The 27,232-nt window shown below is 45.0% G+C and overlaps 1 protein-coding gene and 1 non-coding gene across 10 annotated transcripts in view; both read right to left on the bottom strand.

Moving 5' to 3' along the window:
• The window catches only part of LPAR3 (lysophosphatidic acid receptor 3), a 104,648-nt gene that overhangs the window by 23,378 nt on the left and 54,038 nt on the right, over window positions 1–27,232 (bottom strand). For all 9 annotated transcript variants that reach the window (XM_047728017.1, XM_047728018.1, XM_047728020.1 and 6 more), the window contains one exon: window positions 26,218–26,974. In XM_047728017.1, the coding sequence (XP_047583973.1) occupies window positions 26,218–26,953 (736 nt within the window). In that variant the 5' untranslated portion in view covers window positions 26,954–26,974. The remainder of the gene's footprint in view (window positions 1–26,217; window positions 26,975–27,232) is intronic.
• Window positions 21,951–22,057, bottom strand: LOC125099465 (U6 spliceosomal RNA). Its single transcript, XR_007127191.1, has one exon. It is a non-coding gene; the product is annotated as a U6 spliceosomal RNA (small nuclear RNA).

Genomic DNA, 27,232 nt, shown 5'->3' with positions numbered 1-27,232 from the left:
CACACACACACACACACACACTCACAACTATCAGTATATTGCCACAGAAAAGGAAGGCTGAAATACTCCCAGTGGTAATGAGATATGGAAACAGGAGGGCAGTGAGGCTTTACATAGCACCTCTTTGCTGGGCCACAGTAAAATCAAAGGGTAGAAACTTACATTCTTGTTTGCACAAGAATTAGGGTGAAAACTATTATTTGGAACTAGAAGAAAAATGATTCAGAAATGGTATCCTTACAATACACATAATTTGGTCCTATCATGTCTTGTGAAATACCGTCCTGGATGGTTGCCCTGGATGGCCTCTAAGGTCCCAGCTGGTGTAATAGGATGGACTTCGAGAAATCTCCCTAGAACACCAGAGCTCTGAAAAACACGTGTCTGGGGGCAGGAAGAACTCCAGGCCAACTCATGGAGAAACAAGTTGCTACTCACCTCCCACCGGGGCGGACCCTGGAGGCTAGGAGATGGGGGGTGGGAGGATTCTTGGAGCAAAAGGTATCTGGGGGTGGGGATCCCTATTGTCGGCAGACCTGTGCCAATAGTCTGGTCATTAGCCGCTCTGCCTGAATGCTAAGAAACCCGTGCCACCCAGGGTTGATGCTGGATCCACCATGAATTCCTTCCTAGATCACCTTCTTTCATTATAAACTCTACCATCTCTTGCGGTCCCATTCTCGATGATTCCAGGATCTGCTTTCATGTAAACAGTTATATGCTCTGAGTTACAGGCATCAGATCTTTTTCCTCTCAGTTGCCCAAACCAGAAATGTGGGTGTCATCCTTGATGTCCCCCGTCATGGGACACATGGCAACACTCATCAAGTATTATCAATTCTACTTTATCAATATCACTCCAATCTGTTCATTTCTTTCCATCCAGCCTACCCATCCCTTACATCAGATTACCATCATCTCTAGCTTGGATTAATTTAATAGCCCTCCAAATGGACTTCCTACATTCAGTCTTTACACCCTCTAATTCATTCTCCAAAATGGGGTCAGCAATCTGTATATAAAGAAAGTCTGATGAAGCTTGTTCCCTGCTAGAAAGTCTTCAGAACAAGCCCAAAGTCCACAGCCTGACAGACAGGACCTTCATGACCTCAGCATGCCTGATCTGCCAGCCTCCTCGTTCCTCCGTGCTCTGTGTTATTTGCAATGCCCTGAGCTGGTCACCTTTCATTGCTGGGTCTTTGTCGCTAGAGCTTCCTCTGCTTTCCACATGCTTTACAGATCCACACCCCAATTCTTCACATGACTCCACAGCTCCCAGTGCTGGCTTAATAAAAGTTGTAGCTGACAGTGTAAGGGGTTCCGTTCCAAGCATTTTTATGCATTAAGTTATTTAATCCTTACATCACCCCTTTGAGGTAAGTATTATCATGTTCCCCTTTTAAAAACAAGCTGCCATGATCTCTCAAAGCTGGGTTATATATGCTTCTAAGTGCTCCCAGAACCCCCTGCGTTTACCATAAAACATACTATTATACAATTTCCCAATTTTCTGTTCTATAAACTATAGGTCCTAAAGGAAAAAGACACATCTGGTTTTTAGAGATCTCCTAGATGAAGCTCATTCAATGTCTGCTGAACTAATAAACGATGACTGTGCTCAACTATATGGGATACAGGTTCGGGGCACATTCTAGAACCCACTTGCTTCCATCCAGATCTCAGCTCCTCCAATTACTAACTGTATGACCTTGAGCAAGTCATTTAACCCCTCTACCTAGAATGGGGATAATGATAACATATACTTCATATTAGAGTTAAGTAAGTTAGTATCTGTAGAGTGCTTCGAGGAGTTCCCAGCATATATAATGATTATATAAGTGTTTGCTATTATTAGCATTCATGTTAGTGAAGGAACTAAAACCACTCATGAAACGGAATAAATACCATTAGCTCAATTTTACTGGCAAGAGGAGCTGATGAAGATCAAGTGACGATCCTCAAGTGTACGCCAGTTCTAAAACTAAAATTAAGTATTGTCATCCAAAGAGTTGTTACAATGAATCAGAGACATGGCTGAAGGATGTCTTATAAAAGAGCCCATCAGTAGACTTTTTAAAAACAGCAACAACAAAGACAGCAGCAGATGAATGAGTGGCCTCCTGACCGACTCCAAAGAGGAAATGATCTAGAGGTTTCTGAACACACCAACAGGACCATCTTGGATTTGCCAGAATGTTTAGGACTAAAGAAGCTCCGTTTTATAGAGAAAATTCCCTGAACAAACTACTTCCCCACAGTGAAAAAACTTGCATCCTCAGACCTTGACAGGGGATTTAGTTGTGTGCTCTTAAAAGTAAAGCAGATGTCTTTTCAAAGTAAGAATGTTGTCTATGAAAAGATGTAATCGAAGGAGTAAACACTGAGACAGGGTTTCATGGCATTAACTAAGTACTGCATTCCTTGTTACACACATTGTCTTTGCTCAGGTTACTGAAACGAAGACCCCAGTGGCTGAAAACAGTGGCGAGTTTTCACCAAAACACAGAGGAAAGTTTTATTCAGAGTTGACCCTTTGCTGAGCAATCCAAAGGCTTGGTCCTCACGTCCGTAACCCATTTAAATGTTCATGGGAATTTCCTGGTAAAAAAACAGCAACCAGAACTTCTACTCTAACAATATCCCTTGGTTCTCAGCAGTAATCCATTGTTTAGCAATGACTGGCAATAAAAATAGTAAAGTATTTATTGAGGTTCATATCTTTTCTTTCTAAACCACATGTTAAAATGAATTCCTGGGTGCCTGGGTGGCTCAGTCAGTTAAGCGTCTGCCTTCAGCTCAGGTCATGATCCTGGGGTTCCAGGATCGAGTCCCACATTGGACCCCCTGCTCATCAGGGAACCTGCTTCCCCCTCTGCCCCTCACCCTGCTCGTGTTCTCTCTCTCTCTCACTCTCTCTCTCTCTCAAATAAATAAAATTTAAAAAAATGAATTCCTGAAACTCCATTTCCCATTTTTGTGATAGAAATTAAACCCTACTTAAAAAACAGCAAAATCATTAAAATTTTTATCTGCCTGAGAGGTTTGCAAAAACAAACAATGGCACCTCATGACAAATAAAGTCTTATTAATTTAATTTTTAAAATTTTGAAACAACAAGACTCCGTTATGACTAAAAATATGAGAAGCCCTGGATTTTGCTGAAGAGGAATTTGTCCTTTTGTGGAAAAGAAAAATAGATGAAGCCACCATGAGATCTGGGAAATTCTCAATGGCTCTGTCATTCTCCAAGCTTATGCCTCTACACTCTGATGTCATTTGGTACGCATGGCTTTATGTTTTGAGATTAAAATGGACACCAAGTCAAATTCCCTCTTTTCTGGGGACTGCTTCTAGCAGCATACCCCCTCAATTAATCTGTCTTGGTTTCTCTCTCAGTATTTAAGTATCACATTCCTTGCCTCTAACTGTCTCTGTTTCTCTTTGTCTGTCTCTCTGCCATAAACACGCACCCTCCAGCCACACGGCTATACAGGTGAAGCTCCTGGCCTGATTCCACTCCTGACCAAAACCAGTTCCTCTGAAGCACCAGATCCATAATGAACCAGTTAAAATCCACAGCTTCTGGCCAGATGTGAATGGTCTAAGGGTTGGCATCTGACTCCAGGCTGGGCCAGGTGAGTCCCTTCCCAGAAAATTTATAAATGCAAGAAAGACAGAGACCTTGATATATAGAGGTAGGAACTACTGGCTGCCATGTTTCATACAATAGAAACGGAAGTTGCAGGGGTTGAGGGGGTAGCGGGAAGAAAAGCAGATTTCAGATTCAGATTTTCAGTTTCAGGTAAGAATAAAACAAGCACATGGGAGAAACTAAGATGAAAAAAATGAATAGTCTTTTCTGGATAACACAGGGCTTTCCTTCCTCTGGTTCCAGGCTATTCCTTAGGCGTGGTGATCTACACACCTTTGGGTTCTATGACACTTTTGTTCTTCTTTTTCACCTAAGTGACAAGCGTTGGTTCCTGTTTTTCTAGTCCCAAGGGTAGTTAATACATGAATAGAACTCCAAATTTAGGTATAGGGCCCCAAACTGAAATATACGGTTTCTTTCAAATACGTCATATCTACCACTATCAGATCAATCTTTTGCTGTAATTTTAAAGATTTTATTTATTTATTTGTGAGAGAGAGAAAGAGTGCACAAGGAGGTAGAGTGGCAGGCAGAGGCAGAGAGAGAAGCAGGCTCCCTGCTGAGCAAGGAGCCCCATGTGGGACTCGATCCCAGGACCCTGGGATCATGACCTGAGCCGAAGGCAGCAGTTTAACCGACTGAGCCACCCAGGTGTCCCTGTAGTTTTAGAGTCTTAGACAACAGAAGTTCAGTCCATGGTCCAAAGCCAGAAAGTTCCCAGAAAGTTTAAAGAAAGAAAAAAAAAAAAAACCAAAACTATAATGGATGGGCTACAGGAGTGCTCTTAATGATGTAAACGAATTAGTAGAAGTCATCTTCTTTACATTTCCTTTAGCTTTGTGAGTTAGAGCTTTAAAGAGATATATTGAAGAAATACACTTAAGTAGATTAGTTTTCATTTTGATGAAATATTCATGCAGGTTATAAACTTCATCAGTCTGTTTATTCATAGCCCTCTTAAAAATTGTCATTTAAAAAGAAAATGAGCTGTGAAAGTACTTATGAGTCAGCACATTTTTTCCTTTATGTAGGTAAGTGAGGGTAGATTGGGGAGTTTCTTTTAGAAGCAGAAGATAATAATAACAGTCCTATGTTTGAATTTCAAGTTCAATATCACATTTGGCATGGATTTCAAAGTCTTCCAGGGGTGCTGTTTTGTTCACAAGGAGGTTTTTCTTGTTTGAGCCCTCTTGCATAAGACTCTTGGAGGAGAGCAAAGAAAAAAAGATTCGCTACGTGTTAAGACATGAAGAAATTAGTGTAAAACACCCAAGAAGCAATGCTTCAGCCTCCTTAAGCTGAACAGCAAAGCAATTTCATCCTTTCCAAAAAAGATGAGGTCAAAAAAAGGGGATCAAGTGCTGAGGAGAAAGGAAACTCCCATCTTGGTTTTTACACTGCAGAAATCAAGTCAAGCCTGGTGGGAGACAGGGCTGAGCCCAAAGTTCAGGGCCTATGGAAGCGGCTCCAGCTTGCAGAAAATTCTAACTCCTGTCTCCATCCTCACACTTAAAACTGCCTCCTTTCTTCCATCATGTCCTCCCCCGACATCCCCCCCCCCACACACACACAGCTATTCCTCAAGCCTCTGGCTGTACCTCTCAGCCAGTGCTGGGGGTGTCTGAGTTAGGAGGGAAGATGGGCAGTGATCCATCCTTAGACACAGGAGTAACTTCCAGGCCTGGTGTGTGGCAGCTTCTCCGGTGACTACCTTCCAACAAACCTCATTTTTTCTTTTTTTTAAAGGTTTTATTTATTTACTTCTTAGAGAGAGAGAGATCAAGTAGGCAGAAAGGGAGGAAGAGAGAGAAGGAGAAGCAGGCTCCCTGCTAAATAGAGAGCCCGATTGCAGGGCTCGATCCCAGGACCCTGAGATCATGACCTGAGCTGAAGGCAGAGGCCCAACCCACTGAGCCACCCAGGCACCTCCAAACCTCATTTTAAATTATGATTTTTCCCTTCAGTTGTGTTAAAACACATGTAAAAGTGAACTGGGTTCTTAGGAGGCAAGGAAGTCGGAAGGACCTAATCATGAGTGTGTAGGCCTGACCTCCTCCACACTGGAGGGGCAGTGGGCCTGATTTACATTTTTATCAGTTTCATATAAACAGTCTTCTTGTGAGGGGGAGAGGCTGTGGGCAGCTCCCCATCTGCTGGCCATGGGCAGAGGCCTCAAAGGCTTTCAGGGGTTACAATCTTGTCAATAATTATAACTAACAGCATCACCCTCCTGAAGAAATGTTAGTCTTTCACCAGTTCATTCACTTGAACATGGCCTTTTACAAAGAAATTAAGTAGCCCGATGGATCTCTTGTGCCAGATCAAAAGTCAGTGAGACTCTGAGGTCAGGGAACCTGCCAAATCGCTCCTCTTTCAAGGCTTTTGCTCTGGCTATTGCCGGGCCCACCTCCATGGAACTGTCCCCCATCATGACAGGGCTCAGCCCTCATCACATCTGGGTTTCTCTGCAGTTGGCCTGTCAGCAGAGAAACCTCTATGACCACCTGACCTAAAGTAGACTTCCTTCCCCCATCTCTGCCCCACCACTATTTATCACTTCCCCTGCCTTATTTTTCATCTGAGATCTTAACACCACTTGACATCATATTCTAATTTATCTGTTTCTGGCTCACCCACATGAGAATATAAGCTCATGGAGGCAAGAGCTTCATCTTGTTCATCATTCAATTCCCGGAACCTAAATAGGGCACCTGGCTCATAACAGCCCTCAGTGATACTGTTTGAATGAATAAATAGGAATGGAAGGCTTATAGCTCAATTTCTAGCCTAACAGATGCTCATCTCCCTGTCAGCTTTCATTTACTCCTCTATGCTTTCTGTGCATGGTTTGCTTACAAGGGTTGACACATGCAGAGCTCCACCCTCTCCAACGTTTTGTGTGAAAGCAGAAATGCTTCACATAAAGGTATGTGAGTTATAAAAACCTGGTGTTGACAGAAAGCAGAAGGAGACACCACACTGTTTGTGAGAGTGTGGACTGAGACACCCAGGCATCCCAAGAACACATTTCTACGCAAAAATCATTATTATGCATGTGTGAGGAGCACACACACACACACACACACACACACACACGTTATTTGCAAGGGTCTACAAGACAACACATCAAACAGTTAATAGTGGTTCTGATCTTTCTGAAGAGAGGACTGAGGGTGACTTCCACTTTCTAAATCATAAGTTTCTGTAATATGTAAATGTTGGCAACCAGCAAGGACTACATTCGTAATAACAAAAATAATTAAGGCTTCAAATATATTTAAAATCTGGAACCAAAGCACTTGCATATTTATAAAACTATTTACCTTTGGAGCTCTAACCTCGATGTCCAGATTCACAGGTTTTGTCACTCTCTAGGCTTTATTTACTCCTGAGCCATAAGATGAGGCTAGGAATTTCTGTCCTGTCTGCTGCTTGGGGTTATTGGACAGCTAAAGCAAACTCACAGGGTGAAGTCTGAAAACATTTTGAAATTACTAAGTCAATTCAAGAAGCCATTATGTATATTATCATACTATTGTTGAACCTTCTTGTTAGCATTAAATTTCATTTGCTCCTTAGAATACACTCAGAGGGATTTGTGTAAATTTGTGTTTTACAGAGGAGGAAATGGATGGAGAGAAATGAAGCTTCTCCCTCAGACAGCAGAATTAGAATCCAAGGCCGACTTTAAACCATCGTTCCACTCCAGTTGTTACCCAGAGAGAAGGTAGAGGAAAAGGCCTTGAGGAGCATGGTCCCTCGCAGATGGAAGATAGCAGGCACAGTCAGGAGCAGGACCAGGCACCCTTAGAACCATAAAATGAAACGAATGCAGTAAAATGCAGTGAAAAACTGTAGCTTCTTATCCTGCAATTGTGTTGGTCCAAGGCCAATTAATCCCTCTAATTACGTTCAGATAATGCTTTTATGCACCCCAAACCGTAAGACCTTAGGAAAACCTCTTCAGAATAAATCGTCAAGATTTTTAAAAAGACGAAAAGAAAACGTGGCCTTTGCTAAAACAAACATGCTTTTACTTGGAGGGAAAATGCAACTTTTAGAAAAAAGCAGGGGCGGTCATTCCACTAAACTGAGGAAAGGGATACTTCATCCACTGGAAAGTTTGTAAAGGTTTGCTTGTTATGGCAATGCTACCGTTATATACAAACAAGAGGGCAGGACAATGTGTTCTACTAGTCCCACGCAGTCATGATCTGAAAGGTTACTGCTTTTGCCAAGGCTTCAAGTAAGGGAGCTCACTTCTAAAAAAGGTGGGTGGGTTCCAAAGCCCTCAGCTGCTGGCAATCAAGTTTTATCTCAACATCACACCAATCTGGGTCTAGAAATAGAATAAACAAATTCAAGATAGTAGGTTCACTTATCATCAAAGATCATCAAAAAGGATTCCAAAATAAATTTTCCTGTTAAAAAAAAAAAGGCATTTTAAAGATGTTTCAACTACATAACTACTGATTACATTGCTGGTAGATATTATTTTTTAAGTAATAATAATTATACTCTCTTCCTTGGGAGTGCCATCCAGAGATGTTTCATAGCAATAAAAGACTGTCTTCTTGAAGATGCCTTTGCTTATTGCTTGAGTCCTACTATGTACAGTGCGCTATGTAAATAAGGACAAATGAGATGTAGCAGTCCCTGCCCCAAAGAGGGCCACCTATCACAGAGAATTAAGGTTGGAAAAGCTACACCTAATTTACAATTCTTTGAAAGTTCCGGATCTATTAGAGAATCTCAAAACACAATATGAAGCCCACACAATTTTTATTTTCAAGATACTACTCCAACAGCTTCCTGTACCCAATTCCAGCCCTGATATTGAAGACATGCTGCTCGAACTAGTCAACCTTGTCATCAGGTTAATGTTGGAAGTCCTGCCTCCCCTCTCCTTATAGCTACTTCTCTGTCCTGGCCCCTCCCTTCCTCCTAACTACCCATCTTCCTTCCTTCCTTCCTTCCTTCCTTTCTTCCTTCTTTCTTTCACGACTTTCTTATATGAAGAGCTCTCTGAAACATTATGGGGCAAGATTTTATTCCATCCTTCCTCAGGAGGGCAATAATATTGGAAGCACAGTTTGCAGGTCATTGCAAGAGGTCAGCGAGAAGTCCCCTGGTGTTAATAGCTTGAGTGATACTGTTTTCTCCTTCAAACCACACCATTAAATTGTTTTCATTACCCACGAAGGGACTGTTTGTGTCAGAGCAAATGAGACCTGATACAAATGCAAACTGGCTAATTTCAACCTAACAAAATAGTTCACTCCTGATAACTAAAAGAACAAGACAATGACAAAAATTTGTTAGGTCTCTTGATGATACACAAGCAAGAGAGAAGAAATGTACTGAACAGATGGGTCCCCTCAGAGCAGATGATGCAGCTTCTGTGTGCTACCTGGAACTTCTGAGGGACTTTTATTCTCCTAGAGACTGGTGTTAGGGGGTATTTTCCACACGTTTTAAAAATATGATACTGTATGTTCTCTAAGAATATCAGAGATTCTACTTTGGGTCTATTTCATTGAAATTCCATTTACAAAGCATTTTTTTGTTGTTCTTTCGGTTATCCAAACTCAAAGCTCTGAAGCTGGGTCATCCTTTTGCTGCTTCCCTCATGCATGGCATGTGTCCCCCCTCCTGAGGCAGCTGTCCTTTTAATGCCTTTTGGGTCTATGTTTCCTGTTTTCTCACTGCCATCACAGTAACTCTTTTTCCTGTGAAGTGTTTCTGCATGGGACTGGGTAGTTTCTTCAAAACGTGCAGGTCAGGGTTCTACCAGCAGACCGCTGAAGTGGAAAGTGGTAGTGTGTGTGCCGTAGGGGAGGGAGAGCTTGTCCGTGTGTGATCCTGATATGATGACCCATCCCACCACCTGAAGCCTCACTTCTGGAATCAACTGTCTGGGTACTCTTCCTGCAGCACTCCCAGCTGAGCACTGGATGCCAGGTGGAGCCCACTTCCGATCAGGAAGGCTCCGAGGAGCCTGCAGCCTCGGTTCAGCCACATTCCTGGTCTCTGCTTTGTACTCTAGTCCCGCTAATTAGGTCTCCATGGGAACCTGACTGGTACCAGGTCTGCTGAGACTGGGCCTCTCCCTGACTCCTGCCAGTGTCTCAGGGAGAGGCCTCCACCCACCCTCATGCCCAGCTTGGCTCAGGTCAATGACCAGGTTCCCCTTACCTAAAGTCAAGCTTCCCCGAAGTCCAGCTGCTGATTTTGAGGTAGCTTCCTGCACCTGGTGGTTGGTGGACATGGTATCTGTTGTCCCCAGCCCTTCCTTGCTAGCTCTTGGCACTATTCCAGGACTCGTGCTACTCTGCTGGCCTCTAGGACCCGCCACTTTCCCCTCATCTGTGTGTGGCGCTCCCTCAGCATCACCTTACACAGCAGGCACAGGCCTCTGTGAGCCTGCCCACATCCAGCCAGCTCCCTGCTCCACAGCATCATCCCACAGCCCTGGCCCCACCCTCGCAGCCACCTCCACCTTACACCTGTCACAGAGCGTGGACAGTGGCAGCCTGAAGGGAACAAATGTGTTCCATCCAAATGTGGCAGCTCCCACCTGTACCCCTTTCTGTCATCACCTTGTGAGCTGTTCCTGGTCTGGAGCTGTGGGAGAAGCTCCACCCAGGGGGCCAAATGTCCCCTCAGGCCTCCAGGTGTCCATCTATTTCCCATGCCAAGTGAGTGCCTAGAGAGCTCTCTAGAAAACTCAAGAGGACGCCGGGGCTGCTAGAGACCTTCATCTCCAATGGAGACTCAAGTGCTATGAGCTTTGCATCCAGCCTTTCCTGTTCAGTGGATAATGGGTTGTCTCAGCCTCCTGTCCCCTGACTGAAAACGACAGAACATGCATTAATATACTCCAATATATTTTCAAGGGTCTGTAAGTGAATGACGTTCTTTACAGAACCCTCAGACCCTAATATACCCTCTTTTCTATTGTCCAAGGCTGCCCCTGGCTCAGCTGTTTTCTCTGAATATCTGGTGCCTGGTCACACCAGCCTCTGAATGATCCAAAATGGCTAAAGCCTAAAGACTTTCTCCTGAGACCCTGAAGCCCCTTGAGGTCCCCAGAGGCTAGCCCACGGTGCTTCACAGGGGCTGCAGAGCCAAGTTCCAGAGAACTCCTCAGAGCAGAGAGCCCCATCTTTCTGCGTGGATCCTGAAGGTCACAGACCCTCTACCCCACAATCACTGACAGTCTTCAGGCTGAGGAGCCCAACTGAGCCCAATGACCCAGTGAACTCTCCTATGTTACCTCCCCTTCCTAAACTTAAAGGAATTCCAGAAAGCCCCCAACTTAAGAACTTCCAGACTGCCCCTGCAGGATCCCCAGTGTAGCACTGCCCCTCACCCTAAATGACAGAGTTTCAGAATCTAGGCATTGTCCCTCTCGGACCACATCTAGGGAGACTCTCCCAGTCAGAAGGCTCAGCGTGATCCCTTATTATACAGAGGCCAGGAAAGAAGAATCAGGAAGCCTAAAGACTCTCTAGGCTCATGACACTCTCTAAAGTGCAAGCTGCCTTAGAGCAAAGGAACAATATTTCCCTTCCAAGTCGGAGCAAATGGAGGAGAGTCTAGTAGTAACCCATGAATGAGCACAAACCTCTTGAAGAACCACTTCTTTGTCCTTCTGAGGGTCCATTCCATGCTACTGAAAGGACAGAGTTTCAGCTTCTAAGCTGCAGAGCCCACAACCACTTGCATCTGCGGGGCCAATGCAGGACCCCGAGGACGAGCCTCAGCCACTGCAGACAGCACGGAACACTACTCAGAGGGTTTCACAAGTCTGCTGTGTGTCCCTGGAGTAAAGGCAGACATCCAAGTGGCCGTTTCGATCCCAGGAACTTTGCTACAGTCTTCCCAATCTAAGCAAACTCGGTGTTAACCCCTCCAGAGCCCAGAGCCTTCAAGAGAACATCAGGCCTAACTCCAGGGAGTCCCAGGAGCTTGGAATGCATCCTGGGAAGGATAACGCTGTTCCAAGGAGGAACTGTTTAAATCACGCAAAAAGTTCTGACCTTTCACATGAGGCCCAGTTGTGGTGCTCTTTTGGTGAGCCCAGTCATGAGGGGGACTGTTCTGGATAGAGCACTGACAAGCTTTGCCTTGGGCCCAGCTAGGAAGACTGAGAGCAGATATAGGGCTCAGCCACACAGGCCCATGTACCCCCATCTGTGCTCAGGACTGGAGATAAGGAGCCTTCCCTGAAGAAGACAAGGAAGCTTGTAAGACAATATTTCTCGCGATGGAGGAGATGGATCCTGAGACAACACTCACAGTCGGCCCTTGCAATCCTGGGAGAGGATAAATTCAATGAGAGCAGAGTCTCTGCATGTGGTTGCGGGCTAGTTAAGGCCAGAAGGTTATACTCAGTGGCCAGGCCAATCTAGTGGGCGTGTGGCCCACACGGTCACACACGGCCCATGCTCACCAGCACCCTGAGCTCCGCTTTGAGATCTGCCGTCTCCATCTTGAAATCCGCAGTATGCTTACCTTTGAACTTAGAGTTGGTAAGCAATGTTTGGCGGGACAACAGGGGATGAGTGTGAGTGGAGATGTCTGGAAGAAAGGAAGGAGTTTTAGATCTTAGTGCCTTTGGCCGCACTTTTTTCCCCTGCCTTTCTTATATGGGGCCCATGAATTGTGTAGCTAGTCCAGTCCATAGCTCTGTATAACAGCCTCCCAAGTAACCAGTTCATCCACAAAGGAGAGAATTAAAGACATAATAGCCTTGTATTCTCTGGTGATTTCTCTGCCTCTGATCCCATTCCCACAAAAGAAATCTCCTTTTATGCCTTAGAGTCACTCACTTAAGGCTTATCCACTTCAAACTCCCCCCAGCTCAAAAAGACCATTGGTAAGATCAGGACGTCAGGGGTGGCATTCCAGAAAGCAAATCATGTTATGACATCACAAGGTAAGAAGGATCCCAAACAGCCATAGGACCTTCCCTGTGATTATGACCATGCCAAGGACGGAGATTGGGGCAGCTGCTCAGTGCCTGTCCCAGGACCCATCTGGTTAATATGTTTGTTAGATCATTATATAAACAGTGAATGTTTGTTGAGTAGCTACTGTGTGCCAGGCACTGCAGAAATGAAGACAGACACAGTGCTGTCCTTGACAAGCTCAGTCTAGTAAGAGATAAAGGCACTTAGCAAATAAATTACAATAATATGAGCTAAATAAATACTTTTATACATATAAATAGTATGCTAGAGAAGCTTTGGATAATTAACTTTGGGAGAGTCAGAAACTATCACAGAGAAGGATCTTAAAAGATAATTAGAGAGTTGTCATACTGAGAATACTCAGATGGGCACCTGGCTGGCTCAGTTGGTAAAGCATGCTATGCTTGATCCCAGGGTCATGGGTTCGAGCCCCATGTTGACCGTAGAGATTACTTTAAAAATTTTTTACACAGAATAATAATTAAAAAAAAATACTTAAAAAAAAAAAAGGATTACCCAAGAGGAGCATCAGGCAGACCTGCAGACCTACACAACAGCAGAAATGAGGAGAAGCTCAGCACTGTAGGAGCCTGGGCTGTGTGGAAGGTGGGATGTTTAGAGAAGACGGTTGGGACCAGAACTGTGAAAATGGCCTCCTAATTCCAGCTCGCTCAATAATTTGGACTTTATCTAGAATGCAAGAAGGGCCCAGAAAAGATGAGACAGTTCTTTGTGTTCTTTAGGATGGGCCTCAGCTGGCAGTATGTAAGAAGTTTGCCAGACCTGTAGGGTATCTGGCTGTGTGTGCACCAGCCACAGTTGGAAATAGATCTCTGGATCTCGGAAGAGAGGTCAAGGATGGAGATAGGTCTTTGAGTAGCATTCACAGAGAGGCATTGGTCCAAGCCTCAAGAGGAAAGTCATCTTAAGAAAACATGGGCAGCCACAGAGGACAGGAACAAAGGTCATTTCTGGATGCCCATAGATGGCAGGGACTGGACAAGAGACAGAGAAGGAACTGAAGGGGAAAGAAAGCATCAAAGGTGACATGAAGCAGGCAGCTGGGCAACAAGGAGCTCAAGTCAGATCACCGGAGCGGGCAGTTAGGAGGACAATGGAGGCTTCATCAGCACAATCTTAATAGGGCAGAGCTAGCTTACTACGGCTTGGGGTACTAAGAAAATAGGATAAGAAATGAAAGAGAGACAGAACAGCCATTAGAAAGGGGATATAGGGTCAGAGGCTATATATTTTAAGGCCAAATACACAGCAGAGCAAGAATAATGAGAAAAGGCTCCTGGGAAGGCTGGAAGTAATGGGCTCTCATAGAAAGCTAGAAGGTAAATATGAGGCCTTTGCGGATTAGCTAAGATGGTGGAGGGAACGGTAATAGAACATTCACATTAGACTTCTATCTTCTTGGTTAGAACCAAGCAAGGAAGGTAAGGTCAGCTATGGGTTGAGAAGGGGCAAAGCTCAAAGGCTTTAAGAAATCTTAGTTTCCAGGATGAATTCCCGCCCCTGAATCTTAGTTTCCAGGATGGATCTCTGCTTCCTGCTTCCAAGCTTCTCTGCCCTTGGGTTTCTGCTTATTCGATCTCTGCCTCTTGCTAGATTTCTGCAGCTTGTGCTCCACTGGCCTGCTCCCCTTCGACTCCCCTGCTGCTGGGCTTCCCTGGCTGCTCTTCCTGGCCCATGTAGACTTGGCCTCTGCTGACAGCTCTATCTTCCTGCTCTGGAAGGGACCAGCTCTGCCTTCCCTGTGGCATCTGGGCTCCCTAGTGCCCACAGAGTATTGGGCCAATTCCAGCAATCTCCTAAATGATCTCTCCTTCAACCATCCCCTATCTTTCTAAAATTCTGCATTTAGCAACTCCCACCTTCCTCTCAACCCATCAATGCTCTCCAGACCCCCACAAGGGCTCTCCATTGCCAGACGAGGCAGTTGAGCTGTGGCCCCAGACCTAGAGAGTCTTTGAACAAAAGTTGAATCTGTGTAGGCAGCGACAGGTGCCATCCTACCCTGTTGCCTTATAAGTCCAAGGCCAACCCAGGCACCGGTGTCATCTGCCCAGCCTCTGTAGACATTTGACCATGAAGCCCACGCTATCTTGGGATTCAAGGTTTCCATTCTCTGACTCCAGTATGCTTCTCAAACCAGACTGTCATTACTCTGCAAATCCATTATTCCAGAAATCAGTCTATCCTGTTCCCCTTCCCACTCTTGGCCCAAGTATGGTTTCCCTGGCTATCTGCATGCCTGTCTTCCATCCTGCCATTCCACCTGTCTGCAAGGCTTTGCCCTCTCTTCTCTACCTGTTATACTGAGATCAGGGTTATATCCTGCCTCTCAAGGAAGCTTCCAAAGACCATTCAAACCCACAGCGTTTCTGCCTGGGCACCCTCACTTGGCCCTTCTATATATTTATTTGTTCCTTCAGTTATCCTCCTTTTTTGTTTTGTAACCTTATTTTCTCAGACCAGCCTATAAGCAGGGCTCCCTTTAAATCTTACATACAAAAAACCAACAGAGCAGACCTGCTTTTGTGTAATCTACCTCCCACATGACCCAACGATTGATTCATGAACATTGGTCACCTCCTGACAACCATAAAACATCACAGCAAGCCCAGATTTGTAGCACCTTTAGGGCAGAGGTACCCAATACATGTTTATGATGAGAAAAATCTAAAAACCAGAAATCTCTCCATGTCCAGAAAACCAAAAGGATAAAACAGGCTCAGCGTTGGGCCCTGAACTCTCTGACCTGACAAAAACAAACAACCCTTGGTATATATCATGGTCACTTGACCATCCAAGGACAAGCATATTTTACCAGGGCAAGAAGAGAGACCCATTAGAAGAAGCAGGAACTTGGAAATCCAGAGCCCTGACCTCAACACCAGCAATGACTTACAAGGTGAACTTGGACAAACCCCTCAACAGATACTGATTCTTCGAGGTAACTGGATCCTTCCTTCTCACACGCTGCAGTTATACCAACAATCTGGTGTGAGGGAGAGTGGGTGGCTGGAGTAGGGGGACACCGTCAGAGCGTGATGAAGGCTGCTCACCAATGGTGTCCCCCAACCCATACTTCTTGTTCACCTGCCCTCTATCCCAGCTTCTATGTTGATTCCTACGTCTGACCAGGCATAATTCCAGAAAACAACTTTACTCCCGATTCCCATCCAACCTGTTTGCTTTAACTACACATAGTGCAGCAGTCCCCAGCTGAAAGTCTAAAAATACAAATGATGTTAGCACGGACTTGGGTCAGCACATAGCGTGCTATGCCAGGTAGAAGCCCAGTGGTGTGACACCTGGGTAACAGACGATAGCCACATTCCTTGAGGAACTGAGGCCCTAAGAGAAGGCTTTACTGAGTTCTGGAAATCTGACCCTTCCAGGAGGCTTGCTGGGTGCTGGCAGGAGGACTGGACATAGTTGGGTAATGGAACATCTCTGCTAAGTGAAATAAGTGAGACAGGTAAAGACAAACACTGTTACGGTATCGTTTATATGTAGAATCATAAGGGGAAAAAAAAGAGGGGTAAAAGAGAAGAAAAAAGCCAATTTCATAGAAACAGAGCATAGAATGGTGGTGGCCAGGGGAAGGGGAATGGAGAGATGTAGGTCAAAAGGTACAAATATTTAGTTATAAGAACTGTAAGTTCTGAGGACCTAAGGTACAGCACAATGACCACAGTTAATAATACAGGATTGCGTACTTGAAATCTGCTGAGAATAGATCTTAAGCATTCTGACTGCAAAAAAGGAAGGAAGGAAGCAAGAAAGCAAGCAAGTGGGGAGGCGGAAAGAAAGAAGGAAAGAAGGGAGGCAGGTAGGGTAGAGGGGGGGAGGGAGGGTCCTGTATCTGGTAATTATCTTGGTAATTATCTCGATCTTAGTAATTATTCCACAACATATATGTAAATCACATTGTTCCATCAGATACTTTAAATATACCCAGCTATGTTTGTTAATTATTCTTCGAAAAGTTGGAGGAAAACACAAAGGTAGAATTTGAGAAGAGAGAAGAAATTGAGAAGTACAGAAGTGAGTCTGTACCTCACACTTGGGTATTATTTGTCAATAATTGTTCATTCCAGCTGAAAAAGGTTTCAGGTTTCTTTAAAAAGAAAAACAGCCAGAAAAACTGTTCTGAAGGAGGAAGGGTGCGAGGGGGATAGAAGAAGCTGGGTCGTGTTTAGTGTAACAGAACGGAAGGGCCGTGTGGAAGAAAGGGAAGAAAGTAGGCAGGGCGGGGATCAAACTAGAAATGAGAATGATGAGTTCGAAAAGGGACTTTAGATTTGACTGCAGAGGGAGGCATGTGAAGGAGTGAAGCAGGAGGGGGAAAAAAGAACTGAGAGCCGGAGAGACCCGAACAGCCACCTAGGCAGAGACAGCGGGGAGACCCAGATTTCCAAACACCTCTGGGTGGGCGAGCTGTGAAGAAGCGACAGCAACTTGAAAAGGTAGGATGGAGGGACACACAAGGGTGGGGTTGAACTTGAACCTGACCTCCTTGTAACATCAGACCGTGAGGTCTTCTCCATCACCATGTCCCCCTGAGGACAGAGGGCGTGTGTCAAACAGTAGCATGGGAGGCCACAACCCAGGCAGGCCACGTGAGCACTCACAGCTCACCCTGCAAGCCAGTGTGTCCTTCCTGGAAGGCGCCCGTGGCGATGCCAAGAAGCACACACAGAAGGGCTCTGCAGCAAAAGTGCTCCTTGGATAAGCTGTTTTGAAACAGAAGTTTGAACAGCCCTGGACTCAGTGGAGTAAGTCCTGGTGCCTGGATGGTTTGGCTCTGAAAAGAATTAGACATTCTCGGCCTGATCGGACTACCCAGCAACAAGATAGCTCCTGCATGCCAACTAACGACCTGATCGTTTCAGCATTTCTTAAAGCAAAGCTCTCACTTTTTTTCTTAAGCAGATATGTGATAACTCAGGCATGTAAGGCCGCAAACACTGAAGGTAGGCTCCTGCCCTGCAGACGCTACTCCGAGACTACCAATGCTGAAAACAAACATAGGATTTCCTGGGACTCTCTTAGCATTTCTCAACTCCTGGTTTCTCTGTGTGTGTGTTTGTGTATGTGTATGTGCGTGTGTCTGTTTTGTTTTGTTTTGTTTTGTTTTACTGGAAAAAGGACACTTCATTGAGGAAACCCATAAATAATATGAAAAGGCCTAGGTTCTGGTCTCAGCTGTTTTCAAACAAAGAGCCAACTTCCCAACCCTGGGAAAGGTGGCAACAGCGCTCGACTAACAAGGCATCCTGATGGGATTCATTAGCAAGACGGGACCGTTTCTTAGGAGGAATGTCTTCTAGACGACACACAAGATGGTGCTGTATTACGGGATTCTTAATAAGCCAACACTTAGTGGTGAGGGTCTTGCTTATGTTTTATTCATAAGTGTTGCAAAAGTGAAATGAATTATGAATGCAAAGATCATCTGTCAGAGACAGGAATCAGTAACAGCATTTCAGGGCTGGGGTTGGTGTGTACGGAGTCTAGTCAGGCAAATGTGGAGCTTTTTAGTTCTGTGGCGCCCATGTGTTCTGGTCAGCCTGGTTCTCTGGAACTGAACGGTTGCTGTCGCTAGAGGTCAGGCGGCCCACCCAGGCAACTTCCTCCCAACCATCTGTCCACATTACAAAACCGGCCCCTGTGAGGGTACCGACGTTAGGCTCCTGGCCTCCCTCTCCACAGGACCTGTGACGTCACTAGGAATAAAAGGGCACTCTGCCCAAATGCAGGGCCAGGCTCTTCAGAGTCAAACTAAGGCCTCAGAAGAGTAGCCATGTTTACTTAGCACATACTATGTGCCAAACACTACACTAGGTTCTCGTAATGCATATTCTCTCATTGCATCCTCAAAAGCTTGCCATGACAGAGGAAGTGCTATTAACCCCACGTGTAAGAAACTAAGTCACAGAATGTCAGGTAAATCTCTCAGGGTCACAGAACCTGGAAGTGGCAAAGCCAGGACTGAAATCTGGTTCCCTCCCTCTTCCCAAGCACCTGCTCCTGCAGTCTACATCTTGCATAACGTTTCAGGAGTGGGCAGCTGTCATTGCCCAAGAGATGTCTTCACAACGGTCAACACCATACAGCAAAAATCTTCAGCACAAATCAATGGCGAATGCAATGTTGAGAGTCCAGGTGACTTCACAGAAATAACTAGAAATCGAGGGAGATACAAGTTATAAACCTCTTACTAGGGTTGCTGTTGTTCTATCCCTACCACTTAGGTGAAGCTGCTCATTAACCTTGAAGTGTGGGGTCCTGGAGCCAATCTGCTTGGATTCAGAGCTCAGCTTGGCTACTAATCTTAGGCAAGACACTGAACCTCTCTGGGCCTCAGTTTCCTCATCTGGCAATAATAACAGAACTTCCCTTAAAGACCTGTCATGGGGATTAAATGAACACGCCAAGTGCTCAGAACCATGTATAGCATGGGTCTGTGGGAAAGACACTTAAGTCCACCCAAACTTCCTTTTCCACAAAACAGATCTGCATAACATGTAACTCACAGACTTCCTACTGGTAGGCGCTCAAAAAATGTTCATTTGTTTTCCTCTTCCCAAGACAGCACTACCTTCTAAGGTCTCAGTTTCCCATACTATAAAATGGGAGACACACCCATTCCCTGGTCATTGTCCCCCTCACAGGCCTGTCACAGCCAGATCCTGCCTTCTAAGGTCTCAGTTTCCCATACTATAAAATGGGAGACACACCCATTCCCTGGTCATTGTCCCCCTCACAGGCCTGTCACAGCCAGATCCTGCCAAAGGCCAGGCTAGATGTGAGGAAACCCGGTTTTTACTTTCAATTCCAGCTTTCAAAAAGCCACTTAACTTCCCTAAACCACCATTTCCTCATTCATTCACTTATTCTATTATAATCTCAACACCTATGTTCCAGACAGTGTGCTCCATGATAGACATGCAAAGAGAGAGAAACAAGGGACCATCTCTGACTTCAAAGCACGCACACTTCAGTTCAAGATGAAGGCGGGTAACCATTAAGGGGATGAAGTATGAACAAAAGAGAGGGGAGGCCCAAAGAATACCATAAGCAGATCTACCAGGTAGGGCAAGGAAAGAGTCACAGGAGTTGGCCCTTGAGCTGAGTCTTATGAGATGAATGGAAGTTTCCCAGACAGAACAAGGGGGAAGGTGCTCTACCACGTGCAAGGCTTAGAGACGCTAAACACAAAAACAATAAGCAATTACAGCTGAGTGGAGGGCCCATCTAAGGGAGTGGCAGGAAAGCAGAATAATACCTTTCCCACTTACCTTGCAGGATTTCCCAAGACGGGATGGGAACACATATTAAAACACTGAAAAAGTGCTACAGAAACATCGTGTATGCTCATTATTAGTACTCTAGCAAGGCTCGTGATGGACTTGATTTTCACCCATTTCCTTCCAGTGTGAGCACTCCCAGGACTGTTTCTCCACTGAGAGAAAGCAAGGAGGGTTTAGCACTGTCCTAAGTGGAGTGGTGGGAGGGAGAAAGGACAAGAGAAACATCTAGCTCTTTGTTTCAATTACCACAAAGCTTTTCAAGGTCCCTTAACCGTAATGCTTCTCGTAATTTAGAAGATTTCAGTCATTATCGGCCAGAAAGGAGACCTTGACCCTCAAACCATGACTTTTCAAACATATTTGGCCATAACCCATGTTAAGAAATACATTTTATATCACAATCCTGTGCACATGCAGAAAGTGTCAGTTACAGTCTCCTCACTGATTTCATCACTTGCCAGTGGGTCACCACCTGAGGTTTGAAAAAGCACCAACCTGAGAGACAAGGTTTATGGAAGATTTTTTTTTTTTTTTTTTTGTGGAAGATTTCAAGAGTATGGTTCACAAATCCCCTCAGCCTTCTTTTCTTTTGCCTTTCAAGACACTGCAAAATAGAAGAAAATCCAGTCCATTTCCCAGAAACGGAACATCCTCGTGTGCACAGCTCACAGGGACTGTTGTCTGACAACAGATGTTCTTCCATGGGGAAGGCTTTCTGTTTGGTTGCTAAGGCCGATTAGCCCTGTTAACAGGTAGGATTTCAAAATTCACAACTCTCTCTTAGGCAGGGCTGTGCTGCCCTATAGAAAACAGGATCAGATGTCCGCAATGTCTTTTCCATGGGAACGTTCAATAAGCAACTTCTTTCATGTCAAGGGCTCATCACACATCGTGACTCAGAAATGAGCAAGCCTCTGCCTCAGGGCTGCTAAAATGGGAACATGATGCCTAGATGCCTTTTCACTCATAGACAGATTCAAGATTCACGCCACCATCATCACTACTACCACCTCCCTCAACAAAGAAAAAGTCTGCCCCCGTCCAGCTCTGTAAGCTCTGTAGGCAACGAAAATACTAATGCTGGAAAGAAACACAAAGGTCATCTGGTCTCCCTCTTTCCTTCCAAAGAGGATGGCCAACTAAACTTTCCTGGTTCACAACTGAGCAATTTCCTTTTTTAAAAAATTTAAGTTAAATTAATTTACATAGAGTATACGATTCGTTTCAGAGGTGGAGGTCAGTGATTCATCAGTCTATACAATATCCAGCGCTCATTTTATCATGAGTCTTCCCCAGTGTCTATCCCCCATTTACCCAATCCCTCTCCCCTCCAGCAACCCTCAGTTTATTTCCTATGATTAAGAGTCTTTTATGGGGGCGCCTGGGTGGCTCAGTGGGTTAAGCCGCTGCCTTCGGCTCAGGTCATGATCCCAGGTCCTGGGTTCGAGCCCCACATCGGGCTTTCTGCTCAGCAGGGAGCCTGCTTCCTCCTCTCTCTCTGCCTGCCTCTCTGCCTACTTGTGATTTCTCTCTGTCAAATGAATAAATAAAATCTTTAAAAAAAAAAAAAAAAGAGTCTTTTATGGTTTGTCCCCCTCTCTGATGTCATCTTGTTTTAGTTTTCCATCTCTTCTCCTATGATCCTCTGTTTTGTTTCTTAAATTCCACATATGAGGGGTGCCTGGGTGGCTCAGTGGGTTAAAGCCTCTGCCTTCAGCTCAGGTCATGATCCCAGGGTCCTGGGATCAAGCCCTGCATTGGGCTCTCTGCTCAGCAGGGAACCTGCTTCCTCCTCTCTCTCTCTCTGCCTGCTTCTCTGTGATCTCTGTCTGTCAAATAAATAAATAAAATCTTAAAAAAAAATTCCACATATGAGTAAGATCATATGATAACTGTCTTTGTCAGATAGACTTATTTTGCTTAACGTAACACCCTCTAGTTCCACCTATGTTGTTGCAAATGGCAAGATTTCATTTTTCTTTTTTTGATGGCTGAAAAAATATTGAACAGTTGATGAATTTGCGTGTCATCCTTGCCCAGGGGCCATGCTCATCATCTCTATATCATTCCAATTTTAGTCTATATGCTGCACAATTGAGCTACTTCCTGTTGTACCACGAATGCATCTGCACGGGCCTTCCCTGTGGTACTACCCAAGTTTAGAGGTTTCTACTGTCACTTTTGATTCTGCCGTTTCTCTGACTTAAAATACCTTTCCCCCTGCCCATTCACATCCCACCCATCCTTCCAGATCACATCCCTAGCCCTCCAGGAAGCCGTCCCCACATGGCCAAACAAACAATGATGCTTGCAAGTCAGGAAGGGAAAATAGCACCTGTCCATCCCAGCTTTCTTCTCTGAAATGAGATTCTGCTCCCTGAATTCATGCATCTCTGCCTTTTAGATGCTGTTTAAGAGATGGTTAATATATATTTATGGAATGACTTTCTAATATTTAAAAGAAGGCATATTTTTAGGAAACTTCCATCTTAACCTTTCCTACAACATATATATCAATGTAAGCAAAAAAAGGTTTAAATGATTAAATCAGACAATCATTGCAGAAATCAATATTAAGCTATTAATACAAATACACATACTTAGAACTTACAATGATGGAAGAGCCAGCACTGCTGATTTTCAAAGATACTATCATTTGGGAGACACTCATGTTAGGCAATGGAAGTTTTACATGCATCCCAGTGAGCAACAGAGAAGCCTCCTCCCTGAGGAGCTGCTGTTGGAGATGCTTTCATGGAAAAAGACTGCTTTGATACGCAGTCAACATACTGAACTCTGTGTTGACTTTGATTACTTACTGTTATTACAGGATTGTTGGATTTTATCGTTGGAAATAATTTAAAGATTATCTATTCCACCTCGAAGGATGAAATTTAATCAGGAAAAGGTGAGCTAATAATGTACTTTAGATCCCCCTTATGGGAAATGACAGATTTGAGGCTAAAACCATACCTTCTATAATCTAAAGAAATCAGGATCTAGAAGCCCAAAAACCTCATACCACCCAGCCCTTCAGTTTCACTTCCTCTGTCCCCAGACTTTTCGTCTTCCGCCAGATCCCTCTGTCTCACCGCTAAGGAACTTCCCCAGGTCCTCGCCATCAAACCGTCTTCCTGCCATAAACCAATTCCTCCACACTGTTCCATCTCAGCACCACAACTTCTCTCATCTTACTTAGCAATTTCACTCTTTATTCTGTTTTCCCCCCTTATCCAAACAGACCTGCCCAAACCTCACTGCTCCTGTATTTTACCCTCTGTAACCACTCCAGGCAAAGTTACATTCAGAGCTGAAGCTAGGGACCAAGACTGTCCTACGGAGTCCTGTTCTCCCCACCTAAGATTACACCTTTTCTATCTCACCCTGTATATGATACATAAAATGCTGGGGAAAAAAAAGAAAAGAGAGAGAGAGCTTTCTCTTTAATCAAGAAGGTCATTACCTTCTTGACACATGGCCTTTAAGACACATGGCCAAACAATGATGCTTGCAAGTCAAGAAGGGAAAATAGCAAATTCATGGACAATACCAATAAGTACTGAATGTTAGTTACCTTTGCCAAAAACATCCGTATCCTGCCTAGTTCAAGGGTGCAAAAACTGATCGGTGTGAACTGCCCCCCCTTCCTTTTCTTACTCTTAGCCTACATTCTTGTCAAGAGGCTAAATGAAGAATGACATAGCCAAACCAGAAGATGGGACAAAGAGGAAACCAGGGAAGTCAGTAAAAGTCCAAAAGCCAGGAATCAAAACTGGCCGCAGAATATAGTGCTAAACACATAGGCTCCAAAAGCCAATGGCCCAGGGACACTAACGCCCTTATGTATGCATCACTGAGGGCCCTGGGCAGGCTGCTCTGCTCGGTTTCTTCATCTGGTCAATGAGGCTAATGGTAGCACCTACATCACAAGATTGACATGAGGATGGAATCGATTATCATCTATAAAACACATAGGACAATGCCTGACACCTAGTAAGGACTATATAACTACCTGTTAACTAAAATACACCTTCAGTTTGAAATCATTTTAACCATCATGCTGTGTGTCTGCTGACTTCCATACCATACTGGCAAGTTCAGGACCTAGAGAGATCCTGATGGCTCCCGTCCCACACCACATAGTCCCTGCGTCCTCGACTATGAATTGCTGCCCAAGAATTCCTTCACATCGGGGCTGGACAGGACATGCTCCGGAACTTCTCTCGGGACAGTCCCCACTGCTGCAGCCATCGCACATGCTAAGAAATGGCCTCTCTGACACAGAAGACAGGGCCTGTGAGCCCATGCAGCACCAATTCCAACTATAAACTGGACTGGAATTGGGGGGGCAGCCTACCAGAGAGAAAATAAAACAGAGGGAACATTTCTTGCACCAAATACGTCTTCTGGGAACAGGGCTGGCGGTGCAAAGTGGAAGTCCTCAGAGCTGTTCAAACATGCTATCTTAAGGCCTCTCCTCCCTTTCTTCATTTTGTTCTGATCAGGCTCTTGGCTATACCAGATTTGAGCTCCTCAAAGTCACCTAAAAACTACTTGTTTGCTAAGCTAAGCCCAGTATGACCTCATTTAACTCTACCTCCCAAAAGAGTATTCACATTGCTGATACTCCCTTTCCTTGATGGCTCTCTTCTCGCAGCTTCTAGGCCACCATATTCTCCTGGGTTTTCCAGTTACTCCGGGAGGGTTCTTTTGCCAGTTTTCCTTGCCTTCCCACCCTCCTCACGCCGGAGCATCCCAAGGTTTGTTCTTCGGTCCTCTTCCCCATGTTCACCATCCACATGCACCTCGCCATGGTGAACCTATCCAGTCTTGAGGTTTGAAAGACCATTTCTTCCCTTAATGACTCTCAGTGAATCTCCAGTCCAGACTTAAGTCTTGAACTCCTGATTCAATAACTCACTTGGATGTCTAATACAATTCTAAACATAGTTTGTCCCGAAGCAAACTCCTGATCTTTCCCACAAACCTCTTCAGCATCCCCATCTCCATGAATGATACTCCCCACTCTCCCTCCTCCTCTCACCTTGCTTCATACCTTACCAGTCAGCAAATCCCATCACCCTGACCTTTAAAAAACATCCAGAATCCAATCACATGGCATTACCTCCCAACTGCCCTCTGGTCCCAGTCACTATCACCATTCTGAGTACTGAAATACCCTCTTTAGCAATTTTCTTGCCTTTGCCTGTTCCCCTCACAAAATGGCAGCCAAAGAAATACCATTAAAATGCAGGTCCTGGGCGCCTGGGTGGCTCAGTGGGTTAAGCCGCTGCCTTTGGCTCAGGTCATGATCTCAGGGTCCTGGGATCGAGTCCTGCATCGGGCTCTCTGCTCAGCAGGGAGCCTGCTTCCCTCTCTCTCTCTCTCTCTCTCTGCCTGCCTCTCCATCTACTTGTGATCTCTCTGTCAAATAAATAAATAAAATCTTTTAAAAAAAAATTTTAAAAAAATAAATAAAATGCAGGTCCCATCATGTTACTTCCTTGTTCAAAACCTTCCCATGGCTTCTCCTCTCACTTGGGAAAGCCAAAGTCCTTACGATAACTACACAGACCTACATAATCTGAGTACCTCCCACTAGCCCTCCGACCTTATATCTTCCCACTCTCCCGGCTTGCTCTACTCCAGCCACATGGGCCGCCTTGCTGTTCTGGCCTCCTATGCTTACTGCGTCTTCTGCCTGGTGACCTTCCCCAGACACACATGGTTTGCTTCCTCACCATCTTCACATCTGCTCAAAAGTCATCTTCTAGGGGCGCCTGGGTGGCTCAGTGGGTTAAGCCGCTGCCTTCGGCTCAGGTCATGATCTCAGGGTCCTGGGATCGAGCCCCACATCCGGCTCTCTGCTCAGCAGGGAGCCTGCTTCCTCCTCTCTCTCTACCTGCCTCTCTGCCTGCTTGTGATCTCTCTCTGTCAAATAAATAAATAAAATCTTTAAAAAAAAAAAAAAAAGTCATCTTCTAGCTGAAACTAGAATTGCAACCTAGACCTACTCAGCTTCCTTACCTTATTTTATAAGTATTATATTAAAATGCACTATAAAATTATTTTGTTTATACCTATACAATACTTATGTTGTCTTCCCCTACTGGAGTAGAAGCTCCAAGTAGGTTGGGGATTTATGACTCTTCTTACTCAATAACCACATTGCTATTACCTGGTAAACACCTTGCGTACTCTAGGTAATCAGTAAATGTTTGCTGAGTGAATGGGAATAAGGGCTCACTTGCTTCCTCCTTACCTAAGACAGTCATCACTGTCTTCATCAGCTTCATGGGTGTCTTCCGGCGGCTGATGGACCCACTCGTATGTGGAGACAAAACATTGGTTTTCCTCTTGACATACATGTAGATCCGCAGGTACACCACAACCATGATGAAAAAGGCCACAAGGTTGGACACGGTCCAGAAAATGAGGTAACTCCTGCTATAAATGGGGGCCAGGGAAGAGCAGGCAGAGATGTCACAGAGGCAATTCCAGCCCAAGGTGGGGACAGCCCCCATAAAGATGGCGATGGCCCAGATACACAAAATGAGCAGCGTAACCCTCTTTTTCGTCAGGTTGCTGTGGATCCTCATCCTCATGATTGACATGTGCCTCTCCACAGCAATTACCAGCAGATTGGTCAGAGAGGCGGTCAAGCTAGTGTCCAGGAGCCCCTGGCGGAGAAACCAGCGGTTGACAGTCAAAGTTTTTGACACGGGGCCAGTGTTAAACATCAAGAATACGTAGGCAATTCCGGCAAAGAAATCCGCAGCGGCTAGATTAGCCAACAGGTAGTAGAAGGGGAAGTGAAACTTTCTGTTTTTGATCACTGCAGCAATAACTAGAGAATTCGAAAAAAAAATAAACAGGCAGAAAAATGTTCCAACACACAACACGATCACAAGCTTTGTTCCTGTCCACTCATCAGCAGTGTCTGTGTTGCTCCTGTTGTAAAAAAAGTCCATCCGCTTGTCATAGTAACACTCATTCATTGTGGAGAAGGACTGAACATCCTAGAAAGAAATTTAAAGAAGAAACAAACATCACTCTTTGCAAATTCAGTCACTAAACCACCAATTGCCCCCGCTAAGACCCAGTTCCAGCCAACGTCCACTAATCCTTCGGATCCCAACATAAATGTCCCTTGCTCCAGGATTCTAGCCCCTGATCTCTTGTTACAGCAGTTATCCTGCATCAGTAACTGTGTCTCTTTCCTAGTCGAGGTGCAAGCTCAGGGAGGGAGGGTCTATGTCTCTTTTGGTCGCCATTTA

This window comes from Lutra lutra, chromosome 4, assembly GCF_902655055.1.
Source record: "Lutra lutra chromosome 4, mLutLut1.2, whole genome shotgun sequence".
Classification (NCBI taxonomy): Eukaryota; Metazoa; Chordata; class Mammalia; order Carnivora; family Mustelidae; genus Lutra; species Lutra lutra.
The sequence above is the reverse complement of the archived record's forward strand: the minus strand, read 5'-3'. Positions and strand labels throughout refer to the sequence as shown.